The sequence below is a fragment of the Bactrocera neohumeralis genome, chromosome 4, assembly GCF_024586455.1.
Source record: "Bactrocera neohumeralis isolate Rockhampton chromosome 4, APGP_CSIRO_Bneo_wtdbg2-racon-allhic-juicebox.fasta_v2, whole genome shotgun sequence".
NCBI classification, from domain to species: domain Eukaryota; kingdom Metazoa; phylum Arthropoda; class Insecta; order Diptera; family Tephritidae; genus Bactrocera; species Bactrocera neohumeralis.
In genome coordinates, this window is record NC_065921.1 from 30,421,580 (window position 1) to 30,442,675 (window position 21,096).

General features: G+C 35.8%; 1 protein-coding gene across 3 annotated transcripts in view; it reads right to left on the reverse strand.

Annotated features, from left to right (window-relative positions):
• Nucleotides 1-21,096, reverse strand: part of LOC126756577 (lissencephaly-1 homolog) — a 62,426-nt gene that overhangs the window by 13,330 nt on the left and 28,000 nt on the right. For all 3 annotated transcript variants that reach the window (XM_050469763.1, XM_050469765.1, XM_050469764.1), the window contains exon 7: nt 12,654-12,809. In XM_050469763.1, coding sequence (XP_050325720.1) covers nt 12,654-12,809 — 156 coding nt within the window. The remainder of the gene's footprint in view (nt 1-12,653; nt 12,810-21,096) is intronic.

Here is a 21,096-nt window from a genome sequence, read left to right on the forward strand (position 1 = left end):
TTTCGTTACAATGCTTTAGCAATATTGCACTACGTGCTGTTGCAGTTTTTAATATTTCTGCGTTAACCGAGTCTATATCAGCACATCTACAATACCAATGTGCTTTGACAATTAGTCTTAGTACTTTGTTTTGAAATTGTTGGATGACTTTCTTATTGTTTGCGTTAGTAAATTTCCAGAGTTGTGCACCAGTTCTTGAGTCGGTTGTCCAGCTCTTTGCTTTTGTTTTTCACGTGAACGTTCCACCGTAGCTTAGAGTCAAGCGTCATTCCTAAGTATTTAGCGGAGTTAAAGTACGGTATTCGTGCACCGTCTATGAAAATTGGTAAGTGCTATATCTTGTTGTATGTGAAAATAATGTGTACAGACTTAGCTTCATTCACTTTTATCTGTCATTTCTTTGCCCATTGTAGCACTTTCTTTAAAGTTCTTTGGAGATTAGTAATGGACTCCGTAATTAGTCACTGTTGTAGCTTGAAACTTATCAGTTGATAGTTTTTCTTTCTCAAAGTGTTTAATCGTATTTTTAATTAATATTGCGCTTCCGCCACGGGCGCAATTGCTAGGACGAATTGTAGGTAAGTTTTATAGTTTTTAATTTTAAAATAGGATTGTGTCGTAAAATGTGTCTCCGATATCATACATACGTCAACATTTTCCGAGTTCAGTACAATTTCGATTTCATTCTTATGCTTGCTTAACCCATTGGAGTTCCATAGAAGAATTTTTATAGATTTAGATAATGGGTTGTCAAAAAAGTCTTGCGGTATTTTTATTGCATTTTTTTTTTATTGAAATTGAAATGAATTTTTGATGACTCATGCCCAGCTCTTGATCGATGCTACGGCTGCCACTATGCCGGTCTCTTTCGACCAATTCAGCGATTTTATCGCAATTTTCGACGACAGGCCTTCCGGAGCGTGGCGCATCTTCGACCACCTCTACACCAGAACGAAAACGTTGAAACCATCGTTGTGCGGCGGAAATGGAAACTGTATCGGGTCCATAAACTGCACAAATTTTATTGGCGGCTTGAGATGCATTTTTGCCTTTATCGTAGTAGTACTGTAAAATATGCCGTATTTTCTCTTTATTTTGCTCCATGTTTGCGACGCTATAACTCACGAACGACTTAAAAGAAACGACAATCAATCAAACACGTGTTAGCGCGTGAAATGAGCTTTCCAAAAAGGTATAGCATGACCCGATGCGACGAATAAAACTAGAACTACGCGCTTTCAGCGCCAACTAGCGAAAATACCGCAAGACTTTTTTGACAACCAATATCATTGGTATTAAAAAGATATTTTTCAAGCTTGCATAAGCGATTTTGTAAGGAAGTGTTGAATTCGTCTTGTTTGTTGAGTTTCTGTAAGATCTGTGATAAAATGCTGTTATTGGATATATTATCATTATTATTTGCTTTTAAAACATGAGCAAAATTTAATTTTGGGATCTTCTTGTTGTTCTACCTTTTGGGCTAGGCACCCTCGATAGTTGGCTGGATGTGTTTCGCCACAGTTACAGCATGCATTTAGGCTGCGGTTTCTCTGGTTTCGAAAATTCAGATGTCTTATGCTTACCGGCGCTCTTAACGCATTTTGGTTGTATGCCACAATAGTTTTATGTGTGGCCAAATGACTGGCAATTGAATTTAATATAGTTTTGGTTTCGTAAATCTCTTTTATGTTCTCCATGGGATCGGATGTTACCATTTAAGACGATTGACAGCACTCAGTGCATTTAATCCTTGCTCTTTTAAGTCAGTAATAATCGATTTCGGATCACAAGAATTGTGCAAATTTTTACAATAACTCTAATTGGCCTCGTTTGCTTATTCTCAAAGCTATACCAAGATATATTTCGACTCGAAAGTGCTTTTGATATGCATCTGTAGTCCTCTATGGAGAAAGTGTTTACTTTGTATATTGCATTATTTAAAAGTTTAATGGCAAAATTGTTTTTTGCTTCCGATTTTGCAATAGCATATATTTGCTGATAATTATTGCCTTTGGCATCTCCAGACACCATAATTAGTGGAGGCCGCGGTTTTAATGTGGCTTTATCTGCTTTTTCCGGGAGATCAGGAGAATACCTCGCTTTTCCTTTTTTAGCTGGTCTTTTTTTTAGAATTTCATATTTTTGTTTATAACTTTATTTTCATTATGAGTTAAAAAAGTAGCAGTTGAAAAATACTTTGATACATAGTATTTCCATAGATAATTCATGAAACCACACCATGCGGAACAAACTCTATGCTTTTCTGCGTTTTCATTACTATGCGCAATCAACATTTTTGATCTTCCGTTTTCAACATTTTTTAACAACCAGGGAATTGTGTGGATATGTAATATACAAATATATTGTTTCGGCCAAATAAACAAGTTTCGATAATTTCGAGAATATCAAAAAAATTGTTAGTACTTATTATAGGTACCTATCAAGTAAAAAATCTTTCTATTTTCCATTTAATTTTTTAATTTTGATTAAATAAATTAATTAACTATTTCAGATTTATCTTATTTTTAGTAACAATTTTAAAATTTATTTCTTGCGCATAGAAATAAATATGTCCATATTTTTTTTGTCCATTTGTATGTTTACGAAAGCAAATGCGAGTTACATACTACATACAAGGTGCGTTCCAAAGTAAACAGGACTTTTTGTATCTAGTCGACTGGTGCGTTAAAATCTGCTATCTTTATCGATTGTCCAGTGCGAATTTCATGACATTTCATAAATTAGAAGTGAAGTTATTGCGTTTTAAGTGTCAGTATGTTTGTGTTATCGGTGCGAAAATGAGCTTCGAACAAAGAGGCAACATTAAATTTTGTTTTAAAATTGGTAAAATTTTTACCAAAACGTTTCAATTGATGAAACAACTTTATGGCGATGATTGCCTATCCCGTAGCAGAGTGCACGAGTGGTTTCAACGTTGTCAAGGTGGTCGTGAGGACATAAATGACGATCAACATGTGGGCCAATCAAAATCCATGATCACCGATAATTCCATCGAAACTGTGGGTGAATTCATCATTGAAATTCATGGAAATGGAATTGAACATCTCCAAAACATCGATTTATCGCATTTTGACCGAACATTTGGGCTTACGAAAGGTGTATGCACGGTTTGTTCCGCACAATTTGACTGACGACCAAAAATTACCCAGAATCCAACATTCGATTCGACGCTTGTGACCGATTATTTGACCAAAAATCACATTTTAACCATTAACCACTCCCTGTATTCACCTGATATGGCACCGTGCGACTTCTTCCTTTTCGGAAAAATGCATTTGCCCATGAAAGGAAAGCTTATGCAGACGTAGGCCATTCAAAAGGCTTGCACCGGCATACTGGCGGCCATACCGGCCAGCGAGCTAAAACACTCGTTCGACATGCTTTTGGACCGTGCAAAAAGCTGTATTGAAGCAGAAGGAGACTATTTTGAATAAAATAAATTGATTTTGCAGAAAAATTCATTTGTTCTGTTTTTTTAAGTCCTGTTTACTTTAGAACGCACTTTGTATGTATGTACAAACATTCACAACGAAATTAGCAGATGTGGCTCAGACATCTCCCACATCTTCGGTGATGCCGAAGAACTGACGCAACGACAAAACGTCACAGCATCGTGTCGTTGGTAGAAAATCCGAGCTTTGCCCACAAGAACTTTTATTATCAATTTTGCCACTCTTTTCTGTGTTTTGGGAGTTTGCGGAATTGTACTTTTTCCCTTCCAGAAGGAGCATCAGAAAGTTGTTAAAGTTATGATTTTTAGCTTTTGCCATCGTCGCGAAAAGGCGGCCACTTATTGAAAAAGACTTGCCACTAATTACTTCGGACGAATGGCTACTCCTGAAACATCTGGTCACTATCCTAAAGCCGTTCGAATCTGCAACAATTGAAATAAGCGGTTGCACTGCTTCTATGGTGGTTCCCATAGTAAATAGGCTTTTGCAAGTTTTGACTGATTTATCGAATGATGATAAACATACGGAATATATAAAAACGGTTATATCTGCGTTGTTAAGAGGTTTAACCGAACGACTGGGAAACACGGAAAATTCTACGTTTTTGGATGCGAAATTTAAAACATTTGTCTTTTTTGAAGGTAGAGTAGCAGATATTGTAAAAAACCGCATTACTGGTAAGTCGAGAAATCCAAAACCAATAAAATGAGCAACTTACAACACCTGTACCTTTTGTCTCGAAACTCTCAATATGGAGTTAATTGGACACAAATATTGCCACAAACAGACCTAAAGGTACTAGTACTTCGAGAGCTATTATAGAAATTCAGAGGTATTTGGAAGACGAAGTCATCGGCCGAACAGAAAATCTGTTACAATGGTGGAAAACAAACAGTTTTAAGTACCCATATCTGTCACCAATTGCGTGGGAAAAGTTAGGATGCTTAGCATCATCAGTGTCTTGTGAAAGGTTATTTTCTACGGCTGGAATGATAATAAGTGAAAGGCAAACGCGTTTAGATGATGAAAAGGCTAAAGTGCTAATATTTTTAAATACTAATGATAAAAACAAGTAGTAGTTATATACGTTTAGTCATTTTAGAAACAACCAGAAGTTTCAACTGCTCATGGAATATTTTAATTTAATTAAATTTTTAATTTTACTTATTGTTAAAACCAAATTTGAAAGCTTTTGTGATGAATTCAAAAAAATAGTTTAGAGTAAAAATTTAAACTCTTTTCATGGTTGAAATATTCATAAATATTAAATTAAGTTTTTAATAACACTTACTAATAAATTATATAAATTTTAATAAAAATGGAGTTACTTTTACTGTTTTATATTTATTTATTTTTTTATTAAGATGCTCTTATAATTATTTCGTTTAACCGAATATCATTTAATTTAAAAGAAGAGTTGTAATTAATTAATTTCAGAAAAAATTATGGAATAAAATAATTACGGGTTTTTAATATTTTCCCAAACATTAGGAAACTCCCGTTAATAATTTGGTCTTGAAAATATTACACTAGTTTACAGTATTGAACTTTTTGTCTGTTGCCGCGAGTTCTGCGATTGATATTGTTCACTTATTACTTGTTTTTGTCAAATCTACCCTCAAAAATTTTTGAGCAGCTCGAGTTACTTTGTTTTTGATTTTTATCATTTAAGCATATATATTAATCGAAAACAGGCGTATTTTACTGTGTTAAGATTAGTTTTTCAAGTTTTTGCGTCATGAGTAGTTCAAGAAGACGTTGTTTAAATAAACCAGATCATTTTTGCTACATATGCGGAGAATATATGTTTAAAAATTGTAGAAAAGTTATATCAGCCTTGGTGAAAAATACCTATTTAGAGTATTTTGGGGTGCTCTTGGATAAAAATAAGAATTCTTGGGCTCCCAATTGTGTTTGTAAATCTTGTGTGGAATATTTAAGATTATGGAAAAGTGGTAAAAGGAGTGCCTTTAAATTTGGAACGCCGACTATTTGGCGAGAACCACGAAATCATCTCGTAGACTGTTATTTTTGTAGTGTGAACATAAACGGTTTAAACACTAAAAATCGAGCTAAATTTGTTGTAAACTTGTTTGTAAACTTGTTGATAAAAATGGGCTTGAAGCGATACGAACCAAACGACTGGCGTTTATTCATTGACAGCTCAAAACGTAGCCTTAAATGTATTCTATTGCATAATGGAAATAAATACGCTGGGGTACCTATTGCCCACAGTGCAAAGTTAAAGGAGGAATATTGTAACATTTCGCTATTCTATGACTGAGTCAGAACTAAAGGCTTGGACAGCATTCGTACCTGTGATGCAGAATTTTCTCGGAAATAAAAAATCTGAAAATTATATTGAACTTGTAGAAGACCTTCTGCTGCAATTAAAAAATATGGGATGCAATATGAGTATAAAACTCCACTTCCTCCATAGTCACCTAGAGAGGTTTCCGGAAAATTTAGGAGATATGAGCGAAGAGCAGGGAGAGCGTATGCATCAAGACTTACGCGTCATGGAAGAGCGCTATCAGGGTTTCTGGGATACAAATATGATGTCTGACTATTGTTGGTCTCTAATACGTCATTTTCCAAAGTCTACACATCGGAGAAGAGCTTTAAAACGAAGTTTTTTAGAACTTAATGATTAATTATTTTTCTTAATAAATTTTTTCTTAATAAATACATGTTTTTTTCTGTGTAATACCTACATAGCTGAAACTCTGAAACTAGAGCTGATAAAAATATTTTAATTATATTTTTGGAACTAGCATATTATATGTAGTCAGCAACAGCTAAAATTTCTTCGGCAACAAATGTACTGTAAACTAGTGTTATTAGTGGGTATTCAAAACATTCTGATGGATTATGGAATTCCCGTCATTAGTTTTTCTTTGAAAATATTAAGAGCGGGTATTCTAAACAAACAAATGATCAAACACACTAATGGTAATTTCTTGTAAGAAATATGTGAAACCATCATACCAACATACAAATGAACTATGCAATAGGCTCTGGGTGTCAGGTAGCCGAACCGCTCCAACATTTGCGAAAAAGTAGTGAAAAGAAAGGCGGAAAAACTTGACACGAGTTACAGGACCCAAAAGAGTATTTGCCGCCAATAACGACAAAAGGTTTCTGTCGTTCCCACGACAGTCGGGTCTACGTAAGTGGAACGGACCCGGACTTTTATTCGGCCAAACATTGTCAAATCGGCAGAATCTGCCGCTACAACAACAACAAAAGGTCTCCGTTTGAACGTCGACTTAGTTGCGATCGCAATAGCAATATAAAATCACAGTAATTTAAAAATAGCAATCACAGATATCGAAAAATCGCAATATCGCTCATCTCCAGTTTTTATGAATGAAGTGTGGTCGCTTGTTGTATTTGCGCCTGCGTTTACGAATGAAAATGTTTTTTATGTAAGATTTACTGCATTTGGGCTTCGCCAATTAGCTGCCACATTGGCTTGTGGTGATTATGCTACTTGACGATTGTTGTTTTTGTCTAACATTGTTTTAAATTTTTAGGCATGTAGAATAAAATAATAAGTACATACGTCCGTGTAACATTCAATGACTAATAGATTCTTTTTTATTCATGTTTAAAGATAAATAATATCGTATTTCATTTAATATATGGCCTAAATAAGAAAAATAAAGATATTTGTAATAATAACATATATATAATGAAATAGGTACTTAAATTTCTAGCAAACAATAAAAAGACTAAAGAAATGGCTGGACAAAATAATAACTACATCAAGTGTCAGTGAATGCAATAGCGTATTGGTTTCAGTTTTTTGTCTCCTATTTGATTTTTATTTACTTCTTTCATCAGTATCTAGTACATCCGCCAACATTTTTAATTCCTTTTGAGATTCGTTTTGGAAAACTGGAGATAAGTTTGCGGCACATATCACTTGGAATTTCATACCTGGTTTTTTCAACAAAACTCCCTAACTGATCCTTATTTTGGAACGATTGCTTTTCAATCCGTTGCTTTAGCTTCCCCAAAGGTTTTCAATTGGATTCAACTCAGGAGATTGACATGGCATTTTAAGAAAATTCACGCCATTGTCCTGGAACCAATCTTTTACCAACCTCGAAGTATGCTTAGGATCATTATCATGCTGAAATTTCCATATTAGTGGCAACTTTCCTCAGCATATGTCAGAAACTTGTTTTCCAAGATATCTTTATATTCGAACCTATTCATGGTGCCTGAAGTCCGATGTATTGGTCGTACACCATAGCACGAAAAGCAGCCCCAGACCATTATGTTGCCGCCACCGTGTTTAACGGTCTTTTTTGTAGACTGTGAATGCAATTATTTGCCTTTCGGACGACAAACGATCCGTCAGGCATCATTTTCGAACAAATTAATTTTTGTTTCCTCGCTCCACAAGATATTGCGCCCACTTTTTCTCATCCCTTGGGGCGGACCAATTTGCATGATTTTTCGCAAAATATAATCTTATCTAAAAAATTTTTTTTTTGCAATTATGGTATTCTTCTGGCTATCCTGCCATCGGGCCATTCGGGAAGATATTATGCTACCAATATCGGCTGATAGTATCCTTGAAGATACCAATGGGTCCTTTTTACCACGAGTGACGATACGGTTGTCCGTTGTTGTTGATGTCTTTTTTGGTCGACCGTGAGTTTCAACATTCTTTTTCATCCTTAGGGCATTCTGCACGAAATTCAATGAACGGCCTAATGTTTTAGCGATATTCCTAAGACTTTGGCCCTCTTTTCTGAGAATTAAGACGATTTCCTTTTCCTCCACACTGCAATGCTTTTTTCTACCCATCTATACAATATTTTAGTTTTCAATGCTTTTTAAACATGGAGCTATACAACCGAAAGAACAAACCATTAGAATAAATCGTCCGACTTGCTGAAAATCTTAAAATAATTACCAATGTACTTATTATTTTGACCACTTAGAAACACGAACATCAACAATCAATTGCCACGCCCACTAAAAATGGGGGAATCAGCTTTTTCTTTTCATTATAAAAGGTACTACAATATCGAATTTAATCAAATTAACCCATAGTTGCATTCGTGTACTTTACTAAACATTCTAAATGCAATTATGAGTGCAGCCTAAGGGAATGTACTTATTATTTTGACCATATGTGTATATGTAAACCTATAAAAATATAAGTCAACAAGTAAGGAAGGGCTAAGTTCGGGTGTCACCGAACATTTTATACTCTCGCATGATAAAGTGATAATCGAGATTTCATTATACGTCATTTACATATTTTTCAAATACCGTATTTTTGTAAAGTTTTATTCCGCTATCATCATTGGTTCCTAGGCGTGGTTGTGAACCGATTTCCTCCATATTTCGTACATGTCATCAGGGTGTTAAGAAAATATAATATACCGAATTTCATTGAAATCGGTGTAGTAGTTCCTGAGATATGGTTTTTGGTCTATAAGTGGGCGAGGCCACGCCCACTTTCAATTTTAAAAAAAGCCTGGGTGCAGCTTCCTTCTGCAATTTCTTCCGTAAAATTTAGTGTTTCTGACGTTTTTTGTAGTCGGTTAACGCACTTTTAGTGATTTTCAACATAACCTTTGTATGGGAGGTGGGCGTGGTTTTATCCGATTTCTTCCATTTTTGAACTGTATATGGAAATACCTGAAGAAAACGACTCTGTAGAGTTTGGTTGACATAGCTACAGTAGTTTCCGAGATATGTACAATAAACTTAGTAGTGGGCGGGGCCGCTCCCACTTTTCCAAAAAAATTTCGTCCAAATATGCCCCTCCCTAATGCGATCCTTTGTGTCAAATTTCACTTTAATATCTTTTTTATGGCTTAGTTATGACAACTTTATAGTTCTCAATGCTTTTGTGGGCGTGGCAGTATACAATTTTGCCCAGAACAAACCATTTATGGAGCCAAAATACGTGTACCAAGTTTCAATCTCAATTTTTACTCAATTTTGACAGCTTAGAAACGGACGAACAGACAGACATCCGGATTTCGACTCTAAAATCGTCACCCTGATCACTTTGGTATATATAACCCTATATCTGACTCTTTTAGTTTTAGGACTTACAAACAACCGTTATGTGAACAAAAATATCTCTTTAAGTCAAAAGCCCAAAATGAAAGGAATGATCCAATAAGTGTATACATACATTTTTCACTTCTTAATTTTATAACACCAAAATAAACAAATATTATTGAATATGTATAAAAAAAAAATCACTTTTTTGCCTAATCTTTTACATTGTTATTCATGCTTCATTTGTGTAAAATAATCATAATTTTAAAGTTTTTCTTTATATGTGACATGACATTTTTATTTTCTGTTTAGCATCTTACATTTTTCCCGTTTCGTGGAAGTTCCTCTGTACGCAAACAGTGGTTTTTTACATAACCTGCTAAATAATAGCGAATTTGTTAGCAAATGGTGATTTCCCTACCCCTTGTTTTTCAGTTCTGTTAGCCGTCCAATCGAGCATCATACAAACATTGTTTTAAGTTCTCTGACTAAACCTCAATATAGTTTCGCAGATAGTGAGTTTATATAAGACAATATTTGGATTCTTTTAAAGGGTTAGGTGGGTTTAAAAATTTCAAAAAATCGATTTTTTTGTTTGCTTTATTGAATTCTACAATACTTCTAGAATATTGTCCTAAATATTAAAGTTGATCTGAGTAATAATTTCGGAGATACAGCCTTGAGAACTTGTGCGTTCGAGACTAGCTAGTGCCCCGTCTTTAAACGTGTTTTTCTCGAAACTGTGTTTTTGAAATCGATGGGCATGATTTCTGGAAAAGTTATCGACCGATTTAGTTCATATTGTGTACACGTTTTTAAAATAACATTATCTAGTTATTGAACGAAGGATTTTTTTCTTGTTTCATTACAACTTATTTTTTTGACCAATAAATGGCGAAAATTTTACCAAAAAATGAGATTTTCTGTTCAAAGTCTGAGAAAATTTAATTTAAAATTTTATTATTTCATACGTTCAAAAACGAGATTTAGATATGTAATATCTATGCTTAGTTTTTAATTTTATATGAACCAATAATAAGTTATGCTGTCCACGGCGAGAGCACTTTTTTGTGAGACACCCAGGGAAATAAGGTCTCAACGGCTGAACTATCAAAATTTTTGTATCGAAATTTCAGGAGATATTGTCAAATATGTACCTTTGATATAACATATTATATTTTTCAAATATATGATATCTTCTATTAACAAAATACGTAAAAATACCTTTTTTTTGTACCTCTGAAACCCACCTAACCCCTTAAATCAGCACTTTTTCGTGTTTCCTGAGATGCTTATATATTATAGAACTTTGAAGAATCTGTCACAAATTGAGACTTTATCTCAAAATGTCTCAAATAGTAACTAGAGACTGGTTACAGAATTGCGCTATTAATAGACATGGAGAGAGAAGGGATTATTAGAAACTGAACGTTATTGTGATGGCCATTGATTACATGATTACATGGCATAAGTTTTGGTAAATGAGCCATTTAAAAACAATGTAAATCTGAATTTGACAATTTTAGGTAGGTGGAGGATGGAGTTCATGTGTAGAAGTTCACGCAAGCGAGGAAAGTTCTCTGATTGCCATTCACTTGGGAGTGGGCAGAAACGATTATTTTACATATGGCTCAAGTAGCTCACGACTTCCAGTCTTTGACCAAGTATCCTCTGGGTAGCCAGAAAACATCCGCTTTAAAGCGAGCTAAAGTGAGAAGGCGAAACATTTCCTTCACAGGGTTGTGCGCTAGGTTTGGGACCCGCCACGTAAAAAACACTACCAATGAAAAATAATCGACAGCCTCGGATGAGAGACCCTTTTGATGACGACCATGGCAAACGAAATAAGGATAACGATTTGAGGGCATGCACCTGGAATATCCGGTCCCTTAATTGGGAAGGTGCCGCTGCCCATCTGGTTCATGTCACCGTTAGAGTGAAGGCTGACATCACCGCCGTCCAAGAAATGCGATGGACGGGACAAAAATTGAGCGCAAGTTCGGTGTGGGATGGGATTCGTGGTGGGAAAGAGACTCCGTCGCCGAGTACGGTTGATGCGCTCAAAACGCATGTTTTAGAAATATCTCAATCAGAGTGGCAAAAGTGCGTCGAAAATTGGCTCAAAAGCATGCAAGCGCGTTCGATTCTGGTGGTCAAGCGGTTTTTCAGTTTTTGCTTGATGTTGCAAGGATTTAGGCCAAGATCTGTTTGCAAACGTCAGGACGATTATGACGACCATAAATCCATAAAATATTTAGTATAATATTTTATATTTAGTATAATATTTTATCAGTCAATAAATTATTTTAGTTATTTAGTGAAAGTAAGAGAACGTTTTTTCTCGACCATAATGGGGCTTAGCGTCAAATATTAGAATACTTAATTACCGATTTTCTCTACGTAGGTTCCCTTATACATTTCGGAATTTGACAACACTAGTGTTGCAATCTAGCAGCTCAAAACTTTTGCGTTACGAACGCTATTTGTGTGGTTTACAGTAACTTAAAAAATTCATCTCGGCACGGTAAAATCGGAGTGGTACACAATCATTTTTTAACAGTTGTCTTTCAAGAAATCAGGAAAATCCTCCGTCGAAGACGGAACTCTATTCACCTACAGAATGCGACCACTCATCACACATCGACTACAGAATTGCATTTTTGAGCGTAAAAAATAAACTAAGAAGTCAACGTTTTCCGACACCTGAAGAGACGGTTGATGCGCAGAACGCATGTTTTGGAGATACTACGGCAGAGTGCTTCAACAAGTGGTTCTAACCCAAAAAGTGGATACACCTTAATTAATTAAATATTTTCAAAACAATAAAGCGATTTGCTATGATTAATATTTGTTTTTGTTCTCCAATTCCGAAATATAAAAGGCGATCTACATATGCACAAGTTATTGGCTAATACAATATGTGTTGAGTTTTAATAATATGAAACACTTCTCTCGAACATTTAGTAGTTTTGTGCTAGAAATCCATTCATGCGGCGTATCTGAACAAGCGAGTATAGTAATTTCTATTGTTGGATTGGTTTTAATATAGATATGAAATTTACGATACGATGTTACGTTTGCATTAAAAAATAATAATAAAATAAACGGATTAAAAATATAGTAAACTGTTTTCAAAGTACATACTTTTATGGTTTTGTCTCGAGATCCTGATGCCAAAAATGGTCCTTGATGGTGCCCTTTTTTATTATCAACGCCAGTACCTTCATTTATAGCAGTTGTGGATATATCCGGTGCCCAAGCTATACATTCAACTGTGTGATCGTGATCTCGAAGTTCGGCCTATTCAAAAAACAAAAAAAAAATATATATATATTGCAAATATTTTAACTCAAAAACATTAAAAAATTAGAAGAATTATGGTATATTGATATGTATATAGTATGCGAAATATCACCAAAACGTTTTTAAACGAAAAAAAAACTAATTAATTTAATTTAGTTATTGCTCATGAAATGGTGAATAATTATTAAAATAGAAAATAGTTTTGATTTATATTACGAAAAATGTTACTATACTGTACTGCGCTGTGCAGATTTATAAGTAACTTCCATTTAAATTAGGAACAATTTTGGTTTTTGGACATCCTTGTAGTCGCAAAGCTTTGTTTCACAGACGTTAACGCGACGCTGTTTTTCGAAAAAATTCAGTGATTTTCAAGCACCAATTCCTTTATTGATCATAAGTTGATGATCGCCCTGAACGTGGTTCACCGTCAACGGGTCCTCGACCCTCTTTGAATAATTGGTACCAATAAAAAAACAATTGCTCGCGACAAACAATTATCACCGAAGGCCTTTTCCAACATTCTGAACGTTTCGGCAGAGATTTGATTCCGCACACAAAATTTAAAGCAACTTCTTTGCTGAATAATTTCACACATCATACAAATGGCCGTATACACTTTATATACATATGTACTTCAGTAAGACAATCGTATACTAAACACTAATGATTATTTTGATGTGACATTTGGCACAGATGTCACTCGCAGTCATACTAACGAAGAAAAAAAATTTTTCGTCGAATGGGTTTAAGTTAAAAGCGAAGTTTAAATTAAATTAAAAAAATTACATTCACTTAAATTGACAGTTTGATGTGGTTCTTTGTCTGGTGGAATCATCGGTAGGTATTTCCTTCGGAATGAAGCTGGTGACGCCGTTACTGTCCATGGAGAGCGGTATAGATCGATTATAACCAGAGCTCGCAAATAACTGTCGACCGTTTCTCGTTGTCTGCAAATAAGTGTCTCTCCCTGACTCTTTACGAAAAGACTCAGAGAGCAACCGTTTTATGGGTTCTTGAATGAGCTTGCTTGCGCTCAGAGCGAAACCGTTTTTTTCTATTCTGCTTTGTTCTGGTTGTTCCAAGACCGTTTTGTCGTGTTCAGTGGAGCAAAAAGTCTTTTGCGTATGTATTGGTATACATTCACACGCATAGGCAAGCAAATCGTTAAACGTCTGTTTTGCAGACGAAATATGTTAATTGCGATCGTGAATTGAGTGTGTTAAGTTGTGAAATATTTGTTGCAGACAGTGTCAGAAAGCAAAAAAGATCCTGTTTCTGCAAAACTTATCAAAATTTATGCTGACATCGAAAACTTCGACGTAACATTTGGTCGCTTGCCATTAAATTCAAATAGTATATTGGAATTTTTTAATGATTTGCAGCTTAAGATTCCGCATATATGTAAGTGCACTAGCGCAGGTTGTGCTGGCTACACCTGCAACGCAAGTGTCCGTCGAACGGGCATTCTCAGCCCTACAGTTTATATTAAGTGAACGAAGAAGTTTGATTAGTGCAGAAAATCTAAATGCCTTACAACAAAAGTAAATGTGAAGACCGTTTGCGTTGAGTTTTTCGGTCAATCGGTCTTTTGCTGACTCTCTTTGTGCGAGCGTTTCTCGTTCCGCTCTTTACGCACTGCTCATTGAAAGACCGAAATACAAAGAGCTCAACGAAAAGCGCTCAACAGAAAACATAAATGAAGACAGCAAGAGTCTCTTGCTCACAGCGAGAGCGAGAGAGTATGAACTTTTTCGGTTGTGCTCGCAACGAGAGCATAAGAAGAAAAACGGTCGACAGTTATTTGCGAGCTATGATTATAACTAACCTTTGTGGCCGCAATTAGAAGAAGTTGATCTTGACAACATCTGGTTCCAAAAAGACAGGGCCACACGCCACGTGCAACAATCAAATATTGCGAGAAAAGTTTGGCCTCCTAGAAGTTGTTATTTAACATTATTAAACTACTTCTTGTGAGATTATCTGAAGTCATTGGTCTTTAGCAATAAACTAGTTTCTCTTCTAGCATTAGAAGTCAATATTGAATGTAATATTCATGACACATGACTTGATTTGGTGGAAAAAGTACTCAAAAATTAAGTTCATCTAATACGTGTCTGCAAAAGAAGTTGAGGAGGCCATTTGAATTATGTTATTTTCAGAACCTAATTGGTTCAACTGTATCTTACAATAATTAAGAAAATTTGAATTTCCTTAACAATTAGTGTGCTTGTTATTGCAGAGAAGTCATATCACTCTTATTGGAAACCTCTGTTTTAGGGATACGTATGTGAGTTAGACCAAAACCAATTTCATTTATATTAAGCACCACACCACTAAGATAATTTTAAAATTTTTACGACTTCATTAGAATATTAGACGTTTTGGCCAACCTAAACAATTCAAAGTCAGATGGAAAGTCGGAAATCACGATGTATCAAGTTATGACTGTCAACTGTCAACAGTGACGTGAGAGCCAAGTCGCGAGTGCGACGACTGTTTGTTTGATGACACGAGATATTTCGTCTTGCTTTTGTTCACTGCCAGACCCATTTGCTTTGCGCTTCCTTGTCCAATCTGGAGAAAGCAGAACTAACGGCGCGGGTGTTGAGGCCGATGATATCAATATCATCGGCATACGCCAGCAGCTGTACACTCTATAGAAGATGGTACCTTCTCTATTTAGTTCTGCAGCTCGAACTATTTTCTCCAGAAGCAGGTTGAAGAAGTCGCACGATAGGGAATCGCCTTGTCTGAAACCTCGTTTGGTATCGAACGGCTCGGAGAAGTCCTTCCCGATTCTGACGGAGCTTTTGGTGTTGCTCAAAAATTAGTTTTGCGGGGATACCAAATTCAGACATCGCGGCATAAACGCAGCTCCTTTTCGTGCTGTCGAAAGCAGCTTTGAAATCGACGAAGAGGTGGTGTGTGTCGATTCTTCTTTCACGGGTCTTTTCCAAGATTTGGCGCATGGAGAATATCTGGTCGGTTGTTGATTTGCCAGGTCTAAAGCCACACTGATAAGGTCCAATCAGTTTGTTGATGGTGAGCTTTAATCTTTCACACAATACGCTCGATAGAACCTTATAGTTGGAGCAGATTGTGGGGTATGATTGGGCAGAGCACACTTAAATTCCACGCGTTGGGGCTTGCTTTCGTCCGACCATATTTTACAAATTAGAAGCTGATGCATGCTCCTTATCAGTTCTTCGCCGCTTCCTGGTAATAATGTTTGCCAAAAATGGATTATTTGGAGTTGACAATCCATCATACCCCGCCATATTTTTTGTTTATTTATCTGCTTGGTAAAGCCTAACAATAAGTATTCGAATCTTAAATCTGTTTAAAACCAAAGAAGCTCACGAATGTGGTTGACCTTTTTTGGTAGAACGTTGCTCTCTAATAGGCTGGTAGATCACTTCTTTTTAGACATGTTAGATTGCAGGAATTTACCAAGGCATTAGCCAATGGGTTTGGTTGTTCGTGAAGTTTGGAAATATAACTCATTCTGCTGTCCTCTATCTCCTTCTTTACCATAGGAATATCAAGATCTTTATGAATGTTTTCATTACGCATGTACCATGGTGAACTTGTGATTGATCTAAGCATTTTAAATTGGAACCTTTGTACTATACCAATGTTTGTTGCACAGGTCGTACCCCACAGTTGAATGACATATAGTACATCCATCGGTTTTATGACTGCATTGTATAACAGGACTTTGTTGTCTAGGCTAAGTTTAGAATTTTTGTGTAAAAGCCAATTTAAATTTGCTGCTCTTAACTTCATGCAAGTTATTTTACTCGCTATATGTTTTCACCACGTGAGCGATCGATCCAGGTGAATCCCAAGAAAAGTTACTTCATTCGCTTGGGGTACTAGGACATTGTGTATTTTAACGTTCGACACGTTTTTGGTCTTAGCGAGAATGTAACACGCTTGCTTTTTTGCTCATTAATATTTATACGCCAGTTGGCTAGCCATTCTTCGACAAAAGTTAAGTGCTGCTCTAATACTCTTGATGCTCTGATGGGGAATTTGCTACGGCTTACTAGAGCTGTGTCATCCACGAAAGTGGATGTGAATGCGTTAATAGCTGATGGAATGTCTGCTGTATATATATTATGTGCAGAGTTGGGCCTAGCACGCTACCCTGAGGTACTCGTTCTTCTAATATGAAGTCTGCTACTTTAACTGTAAATTTCCTGTTTCTTAAATATGACTCCAAAATTTTATGCAATTCGTAAGGTAAAACGTGTTTGATTTTCCATAAAAGGTCTTAATGCCAGACCATATAGAACGCCTGAGCTACATCTAGAAAAATAGCTGAACAGTACTCTCTGTGCTCGAATGCTTTCCTGATTTCGTTGGTAATTCTATTTACTTGCTCTACAGTGCCATGTTTAGCAGGAAAACTGAATTGGTGCGTTGGTATTATATTATTTTCGTGGAGGAAAGGAGTCATCTTTGATAGTAACACTTCAAATATTTTTGAAAATACAGGTTACAAAACTTATTGGTCTGTAGGAAGACGGCTGTGTTAAGTCTTTCCCTGGTTTGTCTATCAAGATAATCTGCGCCTTTTTCCATGAATTAGGATAGTGTCCGAAATTAAGAATTGCATTGAAGAGCAAAGAGAGCACTTCTACGGCAATATTTGGTAACTCAATTAGCATTTTTGGGGTAATATTATCATGTCCTGGTGACTTTTTTGGGTTAAGTTCTTTTATTATTCTAGTAACTTCAGAAGTAGAAGTCCTAATAGACACATGCGACTCGTTTGCGGTATTGGGCAAGGTTGGCAACGCAAAGTTGTTCTTTGGGCGATTGGGTTGAAATACCTTTTCTAGGTGATTTGCAAAGCAATTTGCCTTATCCTCATCATTACGTGCCCAATTACCATTCAACTGTCTTAGAGGCATGTTGGAATCTACTGGTGGCTTAAAAGACTTTTGGGCTTTCCAAAGGGTGTTTGGCTTGCTAGAATTTGAACACAGTTTCTTTATATAATTTTCAGTGTTGTGTTCTTTCTCGCGTTTAAGCGCTTTTTTTAACTTTCGTACAACAGACTTCAGTTGAAGCAGTGTTGAAAGGGAGCGACTTAACTGCCATTCACATCTAGCTCGCCTTTTCTTATTCTAATCCTAAATCCCGGTATATTGAAATTATTTTTATTTGTTAGATGAGTTTCTGATATAAGCATTACATTTATATTTTTTCAGACAGAAATTTAATAATCTCTAATGCGTAATTTTGACTATGAAAACCAACAGTTCAGCTATAAGCAACGAAACGTGTTTTTCTGTCGTGTCTTGTCTGTTCCATTCGGTGTTGGTTGCGCCGTAGCTCAGCATGTATGGATCAACAACAAAGACGGTTTTGTCGCATTTGGTGTGCGTTGGCTGTATGAAAATACATAAGAAGTTCGACAACAGCTCTTCAAACAAGTCAAAGCACGAACATGCGTTTTCGTTTCGTCTTGTTTGGTGTGGGTTGTCACATATGAAGCTATGGGCAGTTGCGTATGAGACATGAAAAACTTTTTTGACTAACCCGGTGTGGGTTCAGCCTAACACCGTTAGCATTCCATATACAGATATTTAGTAAGCTCATTTTTTACTTAATAAATTTTGCAGCATTTGGTTTTGTGATTTTATTAAATCTTGGAATTTGATATTGCATGGTATACATAAATTTTGGCACAAACTGTGTAAGATTTATAATCATAGTTTCAATACCTTCATTTGGAAGATTTTGCGGCAGTTGCATTTGTACAGTGTTGCCTTTCACTACATTTGCATAGCTTCCTTGCATAGTATTACTCTTAAAAGTAATAGGATTTGAACTTTTATCTGATATTGCAAATATTTCATTACGGGATGTTTGTAACATTTGGTTACGTCGTGCTTGAATGCCCTGTGACAACTTCGATTTCAAATCTTTATACACAGAACAGCCCCTGTAGTTAGCAGTGTGATTTCCTCTACAATTGCTGCATTTTTTATTTAAATCGTCTTTCCTAAGGATGCATTTTAATATGGATGTAAATCACCGCCTACCACACAAACTCTGCGTAGAGTGGAATATGATTTAGTATGCCCATATTTTTGGCAGTTAGTACATTGTACCGCACCGTTCCTCTTATGTGGTTCTTCAACAGTTACTCTACGATGCAGCAAATGTTTCAGATAATATGTAGGATGTGTTTCATTTTTTTTAAGTTGATTAGAGTTCGGCAACAATTCGATTTTAAACATTGGCTGTGGTACTTTGTTTCTATTAAATATATTTACAACAACTAGGCCCTCAGAGCTCTTCAGTTAATACGAATAATAGTTCTTGCTTTTATTTGTCAAAAATGTAACTATTTCCATAAAACTTTTTTCAGTGTAGGACTGAATTTTTGTTTCATCTATATTGTCTTTTTTCAAAGGCACTATATGAAAATTGTTAGTACCTACAATTTCACTTAATTTAGCAACAAGAGCATTTCTGCTACGCTCGCGCAAATATATTGGAGGTGGTTTGGCATTAACGACTATGGTGGTACCCTTCGCATCGTCGTCTGAACCATTGCTAAGTAAGGCAAATCTGTTGCCATTTAAAACTTTCGGTTTACTCTTATTTTTATCCTATTTTTTAGGATTGACCGCTGACTTTGAAGGGCCCAATTTCCTTTTTATATTAACGTAGCGGTCAATGCCAGTTTGTACAGACTGGGCACTTCGCTGCCTGCGTGCTTGCTGGTACCTGCTCAGTTGTTGATGTAGTCAGGTTTGTTGCTGGCCGTTGCCTTGTTTGTTGGCAGGAGTAGTAAAGTAGGCATTCAGAGAGTGCCTACGGCCTTGTTGGTGGGACTGCGCTGCGCTCATGGTTTTGTTTTGTTTTTTGTTTTATTTCGCACTTATTTATTATTTTATTATGTTTATTTAAACAGTTTAATTTTTTTTTTTGATTTTTTATGTTTTGATTATCATTTTCGCCGTTAATTTCTAACGCTTGCACTTAATGCACTTTTTAGATATTTGTTTATTTTGTTTTATTTTTTTGTAGACGGTTTTCACGGAGCGCATCAGAACACGTCCGTATAGAATGAAAGCTAAACTCCATCCATCAATGTTCTATTTATTTTTCGACACTGTATTCACTGGTATACAAGTAACAAGTACATAGGCGCGAAATTTGTGTATAGCTCAAACAATAGTATAGAGAGAAGCAAGCCAAGCCAAGTGGAAACGATAAATGATTATGAGACATGTTCATACTAAAACAAACAAGTTTGAGTGAACAATAGTGAATTTGAAAGTATAATCATAAGCTAAGTTATTCACTGCAGATCACTGGTGTCAGTCCTCTTTTAACGGGTCTTTTCCAAGATTTTGCGCATGATGAATATCTGGTCAGTTATTGACTTTCCAGGCTTAAAGCTACACTGATAAGGTCTTTCCACAATACGATGATTTTAAACCCCGAAAATTTATCGAGATTATTACGGAGATAGTTTAACTTGAACCTTAATTTTCTGGAATATTTGCAACTTTGCCATACTAAGTTCGGAATTGTTGTATTAAATCACTAAGTTCATTTTGAGGGAATAATTTTTGTGTAGATTTTCACCTTTTTTTTCACATCCATTGATGGCCTGTACCTATATCTGGGTATTTGGCAACATCAATGTTCCTGAGCAGTCCGTGCGAATTACTCTTGAAACGAAAACGTCATTTTGTAAAACAAGACTTTTTGTAAACTGTAATTCTAGATCCACTTTTGATTTTTAGAATAACCTTACAACTATATTCCGACATAAGTATTTCGCATATTTCAGATAAGCAGCCTCAGGGTGTATAATACATGATGATCATCAATACTTTCATGAAGAAATTCTAAAACTGGGCATTTGAGAACCTCAAAATTTGCTAACATATCCAGGACAATAAAAACAAGAAAAAACGTTAACTTCGGTTGCACCGAAGCTAAATACCCTTCACAGGTGCATTACTGTTAGTAACTATGTGTTCAGTTTGTATTGAAGCTATATGCTATAGTTAACCGATCTGAACAATTTCTTCGGAGGATACATTGTTGCCTTAGAAAATAACATATATCAAGTTTCGTGAATATATCTTGTCAAATGTGAAAGTTTTTCATACAAGCATTTGATTCCGATCGTTCAGTTTGTATAGCAGCTATATGTTATAGTGGCCCGATATCGGCCGTTCCGACAAATGAGCAGCTTCTTGAAGAGAAAATGACGTTTGCAAAATTTCAAAAAGATATCTTAAAA